This window comes from Micromys minutus, assembly GCF_963924665.1.
Source record: "Micromys minutus genome assembly, chromosome: 10".
Lineage (NCBI taxonomy): Eukaryota > Metazoa > Chordata > Mammalia > Rodentia > Muridae > Micromys > Micromys minutus.
Window position 1 is genome coordinate 46,202,728 of NC_137979.1, and position 7,098 is coordinate 46,209,825.

The window sequence follows — 7,098 nt, forward strand, 5'->3', positions numbered from 1 at the left end:
ACTATGTAGACCAGGCTGTCCACTGACTCTCACTGATAAACCTGGATCTGCCTCCTAAATGGCATTATAAAAGGTCTGTGCTATAAGGAGCCAACATAGGAGAAGCTGAAAACTAGCTGGTGATTTTATGGAGATGGATTCACCTTGGATTAAAATCTACAGTGGAGCTCCAATAGGCAAGGCCCAGGAGAAATTAATTTTAGGAAAGATTTCTGCTATCAATATGCTTTCCCTGTTATTATTAAATATATATAATAATCACTAGGTATTAGCCCACCCCGTTGAGAAGATCTCTGCAGAACTATGAAAATGTACTGTCTTGTAGTGATGCTATATAGACAAAAAGATGGCTTCTCAATTATTTATGATGATCCTATAAGAATTTCTAAAAATTATATCTGTATTTATTAAGCTCCTTTATAGTGGGAATGCTATTAAGTTTTCTCTGATAATCAAAACTGCAAGAAGAATTCTTCTGGTCTTTAGTGTCATGAGTTAATTGCTTTTGAGATACCAAGCAGACACCTCCTACTCAGAGCACATTCCAAAAGGTTGTAAAAACCTTAACTAAAGGTCATAAAAAGGTAACTAACAATTTATTATAGGTGCTAGAACATAATATGAAATGTTGACTGGGTTTATCTATACATGTCACTAATAACTTAGTTATGGCTTTTAAGTCTCCACGAACCTGTAGAGTTGTGATCGATGATGGATGTTTAGCCAGATAGTAACCCCTAATGGATACTCATGTAATCAGTCTCTGTTGTAAAATTCTTATTCAATTTATATGTAAACTGGTCATGAACTTTTTACCATGTGATCAGTATTCTGAAAGATGTATAAGTGATGAAGACAAAGAGAAGAGAACATTCTGCTTAGTCCCTTTTTCTTAGACTCCTTACCCCATTTTTTTACAAGGCTTTCCCCTCCATTTTCTTTGAGAGCTTTTATAGGACACGTTTTTACAACTTAGAAACAAATGCTAAAATCACCTTTCTGGGTCCCCCTTTCTTTCTGCAACTTCACCCTGGCAGGATGAAAGTTAGAGCTGCAAGTCCTGTGGATTTACAACAAAGGCTAGTTTATTTAACCCCTCACTCTTTTTTTTAAATTTTTTTATTCCATCACTACATTTCTTTTATTTTTTTCTATTTGCATACTTTGGATTGTACAATATGTATAATCATCACAAAAGCAGCAATCCTTTATAAAATGTAACAAGCACATGTGATTTCTCAATACAGTGATGTAGTTGTTTGGTTTGATATCAAACAGACTCCTAAAGTCACATCACAGATGCTAAAGTTATGATCAGAAAAAATATGCTATCAATTCTAAATGTCTTAACCCCTCCCTCTTAGGCTACAGATGTTAATCACTTAAACCAGTGGTTTTCAACCCTCAGGATTAGCAAGAAAGTGTTTAGGACTTTTTGAAGTTATCATCAGCATTCAGTATAATTAGAGAGCTGGGGCATCCAGAGAGACCATCAGTCTTTAAAAATACATTGGAATCCAGTTCTGTACCTAGTTTCAACCCACTCCAGACTGTGAGACTCTTGCCAATGTGCCACTTTTGAGACAAAGTCTTTTGGGGACTCAAATTCACCCACTCAGGTAAACTGGCTCTCCAGTGAGCTCTAGAGTACTCTTCTCTCTCCTTGTCCTCAATACTGGGATCACTGATGTACTGCCATGTCCAGCTTGATCTCAAAGCCTCATGCTTGTATAGCAGACTCTTTACTGATCCACCCATCTCTCCCCAGCTCCTTTAAGACTCTTTATAAAGGAAACAAAATCTATCATGATATGTAGCCCAGACCATCCTCAAGCGCCTGATCCTCCTGCTATGAGATTCCAGCTATGTGTCTCCAAAGCCTGCTGCATAGTATTACATTTCAATTACCTGGGCCCATGACAGCTCTCTAGTGAAGAAGAGCATGAGAAGTCAGGATGGCAAACATTGATGATATTCATTATGGCTTTGTGACATCCACTGACTCCTGCTGCCAGAACAGATTTTTAAAAATATGATTTTATTTATTTATTTATTATTCTTCACTGGTACAATTCAAACCATCTACCTTGCCAAACAGGACCATCCTTCCCAAGCTGACAATTACCTCGTGGCTTGATACTTGTTTCACAAACCCAAACTCCAGCCACTTTACCTGCTGCTCATTGATATAGTTTCTTCTTCCTTTCATGGCTCTACTTTCATGTTGAAACTCAGCAGAAATGCCATCCAGCGGCATTAGGTTGAGACATCTCTATCAGACTCCTCACATCAAGGCTCAGGGAGCATGTGGAAGAGAGGGGAGCAGAAAGATTGTAGGAGCCACAAGATGCAAATAGCAAGGAAACAGTATTTACAGGATAGAGTAGGGAAGCACCACAGAGGAACTCACAGAGACTGTGACAGCATGCTCGACTCATGCAAGCTCAAGGCAGATGGGATAGAGAAGTTAACACAAGGTCCTATCCATAGTTGAGGAGCGATTAGCAATGGTAGCTGCTGGGAGAGTGAGAGATGATTTTCCTTAAGGGTATCATCTGTGCTGGGTTGACTACATTCCAGTGGAAGGCCACATAAGCAAGAATATATGGGCCACACATCTGGACTTGGTTTAAAAAGCAAACAATCAAAAGAGAGGTCACAAAGTTGGGTGAGTTGGAAACTTGGGGTAGATATGGGTGGAATTTGGAAAGGGAGTGTGTGAATATGATTCAGAGATCTTGTGTGAAATTCATAAAGTCACAAACCACACACACAAGTTCATACATGATCTTTGTCTGTAGAGCTATTAGTTTCTTTTGGACAGAGTCTCTTAAGACATAGTATGTCATGGTCCTTAGAATATAGGAGATAATTAATACATGTTTGGTAAAGATAAGTCCACTTATCTTAATAGGCACTTCTGTTTTGATACACAATTATTTACAAAAATTAATGTTGAGGACATGGAAAACTGGCGGAGGATGAAAAAGCCTGGCCTGGTGGTCCCATTTTCATGTAATTAACTTAGATATACATTTGGGTGTAACATTCTTATTCATTAGCTGTATTTTCTTCTTCTAGAATGGAATCCCTTTGTGTCTTACTCGTCTTCATCATAAAATGAGAAAATAATACCTGTGTTTTCTACTGTGTGATTGATAAACAATGGACAACAAAATGTATCTTACTTATAAAAGTTAACACTGCTGAATGGTGCATCTTGGCCTCCAGTGACTGCCTGGTTATTAACATGTTCAACTTCTTTCTTCAAATTAATTTCTCAGGAAAATGTTATAAATGGCTAGGTACAGTTTTAACAAAACTATGTAGCCATCATGCTGATTAAGACATTCACATTTTTCATCACTGTAGGATGTTACTTTGTGTTCCTTTTCTCTTGTCTCCAAAGGTAGATATTATAGTGACTCCAGTGACCGTGAAATGTTGTTCTGTATTCTTACATTTTATGAATGGAGTCACATAGTGTGTATCAGTTTACATCTGACTTTCTCCAGTTATGATTATATCTTTTACATCTGGTGTTACATCAGTATTTCGCCATTCTGATGAATTTCTAAAAATCTCTTCTCTAGGTGAATGGTATAAATAAAACATTTATAACATTCATGTGCAAATGTTTTCATAGGTGTATTTTTTTCCTCCTTTCTTGGGTCAATATTAAGAGTAAAATCATTGAACTGTGAGTAAGTATGTATTTCTATATTTCTTTGTATAAGAAACTATCAGAAACTAGAGAGATAATCCAGTATTTCATGCCCTTAGCTCTTTTGCTATAATTATGGGAAACTAATATAACTCTTTTTTGGGGGGCAAAGTCCAGAAGTTTCCTTTTTTGATATTTCTTTTATTTATTTTTAATATATTTTAGTATAGTTATGTGTATGGTGTCTGTGTGTAGATTTGCATGCGTGAGTGTAGATGTCTGCAGATGCCAGTAGAGGGTGTCAGAGCCACTGAAACTAGAGTAAAGGGTGACTGGAAGCTGCCTAACATGAATGCTGGGAATCAAACCCAGGAGACAAAAGTAGATTAGAATAAAGGGATTATTTTTTAAGTTTTGAGCTAGTCAGAGAAGAGCCTAGCTATATGGATAAGGTATTTGTAGGTATATTTGAGTCTGAGTCTTTTTGTGAGAGCATGGGGCTGGCAGGAAGAGCCAGACGTAACTTCTATAAAGGACCCCAATTCTGTCGATTAGGCTGTTTTTCCTAAAGTTTCTACTGTCTTCCAGTGTTGCTGTCAACTGGGGACCAAACCTTCAACACATAAATTTGTGGGACACTTAATATTCAAACCATAATGTTATTTCATAACTCATATTGTCATCAATAATGGAGGAGCTGGCTGGTCAAGCCGAAGCTTCTTCAGCTGGTCCTGTCAGAAGTCACAGTTTAAGACAATTTGCCATTTATAAATGCTGACATTTGATTTACATCTCCCTAGTGATTAACTATATGGAACAGTTTTTCATGTATTTTTATACTGATAGTTATCTAGGAAGGTTCTATTTCTTGGGTATGATGTCTAGTTCAGCAGTAAACAGGGGCTTGAGCAGACAATTCAGGGATGTCTAGCTTCATATACACCTATGAATTGTACTCTTCATCCTGAGTGTCTTTTCTCTGGTGTGGTGATGGATTATACTGACAAAAATCAAACTTGTAAATAAAGGGTTTTTTATTTTTCTTTGGCTCACAGTTCCAGAAAGATATAATCCATAATGGGGAATACATGGCAGCCAGGGTACGAACCCAGTCTGGCAGTCAGGAAGCAGAGTGAGTGAGAGAGAGAGAGAGAGAGAGAGAGAGAGAGAGAGAGAGAGAGAGAGAGAGAGAGAGAGCAGAGTGAGAGAGAGAGCAGAGTGAGAGAGAGAGACAGAGAGACAGAGAGACAGAGACAGAGAGACAGAGAGACATAGAGAAAAACAAAGGCAGAGAGATAGATAGAGACAGAGAGACAGAGAGAGACACACAGAGGAAAACAGAAAAAGACAGAGAGATAGAGAGACAGAGAGACAGGGACAGAGGGACACAGAAAGATAGGGTAGATAGGGACAGAGAGAGACAGAGAGAGACATGCAGAGAAACAGAAAGAAATAGAGACAAAGATAGACACACACACACACACACACACACACACACACACACAGAGAGAGAGAGAGAGAGAGAGAGAGAGAGAGAGAGAGAGAGAGAGAGAGACAGAGAGAGATCAGAAGTGGAGCAAGGCTATAAAACCTCAAAGGCAGCCCACAGTGATGTACTTTCTCTACCTCTTAAAGGTTCTATAGTTTTCTCATTTAGTGCCACCAAGTGGGGGGCATTGTTCATACATCTATGGATAGCATTTCTCATTCAAATCAGCATACCAGGTATTCTGGTTCGTGTTTTTAAAAAAATAATTTGATACAAGCTAGAGGCATCTAAGATGAAGGGACCTTAATTGAGAAGATGCGTCCATAAGTCTGGCCCATAGACAAATCTGTAAGGTACTGTTCTGAATAATGATTGACGTGGGAGAGACCAGCCATGGCAGGTGGGGCCACTCCTGGGAGGTTGGTCCTGGATTGTATAAGAAAACAGGCTGAGCAAGCTATGAGGAACAAGCCAATAAACTGCCTACTTCCATGGCTTCTGCTTCAGTTTCTGCCTCCAGGTTCCTACCCAGATCTCTTTGATCACGGACTACGATATGAAAGTGGAAGCCAAATAAGCCCCTTTCCCCCCAAGTTGCTATTGGCCATGCTGTTTTATCATAGCAATAGAAACCCCAACTATGACACCGGTTGATGTAGTTTCCCTAGACTAGCAAGAGCAACAAAACCAGTAAGTCTTGTTTTACCGCCACTGTTTTCATGGCTCTCAGTTTTTCTTAAAACAACACCAGGAGTTAAGAAACACATTTAAGGAAGTCATAGAAATTAACAAAAATTATAGACATTTCCTCTATGCCATAGACACAAAATTTATTAGGAAGATGATGAAGAAATTCCTTGATTTGAAAGACTGAAAACGGAAGCCCCAAACACCCAAAGAAAAGCACACATTAACATGATGGAGTCAACATCTTCAGACATCTTGAAACACCAACAGTCCAAGCTGCACATGATAAATGTCCCGTTACCAAAGACTCTGGTTTCTTTTTTGTTGAGGCAGGAGAGGATGCTGTCATGACAATGTCACTCAACTACTACTTCTAAATCAGAATAAAGTAATTGCAGGTTCTGCCGGGTAAGCATAGAGCTCCTGGGTTGACTCTTTCAAAGACTGGTACCCAGCAAGGAAGCCACAGGTCAGCAGCACCTTGGGGTGCAGGGATCCTCACAGCCTGGCTGCACATAGGTGGTGAGGTTGACAGTCAGCAGGTCTGGGGTTGGGTGGCAGGAGTTGAGCAGGAAGCAGGTGGGCACACAGGGCTGAGGGATGTGACAGGGTGGGGGACAGTTGTCACAGCAGGTGGGCTCCAGTTGCCAAATGGTGTGTGGGCAGGTGCTGGGCAGGCATACTCCACAGCGACAGGACTTGTCAGAGGAACAGATGGTGGTGGCAGGGCCTGTGGGGACACTGCAGCAGCAGGCGACACAGCAAGCCATGGTGCTGGAGTCTGGTTGGCTTTGGTTCCTTGCAAAGATGAAGTTTCTGAGGTTCAAATGTCTCCTCTTGCTCTGGGGTTCTTATATATCCTCCCCAGTGGGCGTTGACTCTACCAATGGGCTTCTTTCCTGGTTCTAGTTTATGTTCATGTTCCCATTATCCTTTAATTGGCCCGCCATTTAGATGCCTGTAACGAGTCCCTATTCTGTTAATTACCTTTTATTTGAATTCATTGCCAAATCTTAACTGATTACACTTGTTTGTCACTAGGACACAAGCTTTATGATGTACCACAAAAGGCTTCTTCAATTACAGTGTCATCACCAGGCTATAGGGGACAACAGCAGGCATGACAGTCATCCTCAGAATGCTGCTCTCCCTGCTGTTGTTAACAACCCTCTAGTCTCTTTGCCCCTTTCTCTATCAGCTTGATGGACTGTTTATGGTTTGAAGAGATGATCTGTATTTTGTCTACTGTCCATGAGCA

General features: G+C 40.1%; 1 protein-coding gene across 1 annotated transcript; it reads right to left on the reverse strand.

The window, feature by feature from the left end:
• Nucleotides 1-6,310: 6,310 nt before the first annotated feature.
• On the reverse strand, nucleotides 6,311-6,610 carry LOC308426039 (keratin-associated protein 3-3; the record flags this gene model as incomplete). The annotated part of the gene is made up of 1 exon (XM_080923748.1): nucleotides 6,311-6,610. One exon carries the CDS (start codon nucleotides 6,608-6,610, stop codon nucleotides 6,311-6,313), a length of 300 nt encoding a protein of 99 aa, XP_080779874.1.
• Between the last annotated feature and the right edge of the window lie 488 nt (nucleotides 6,611-7,098).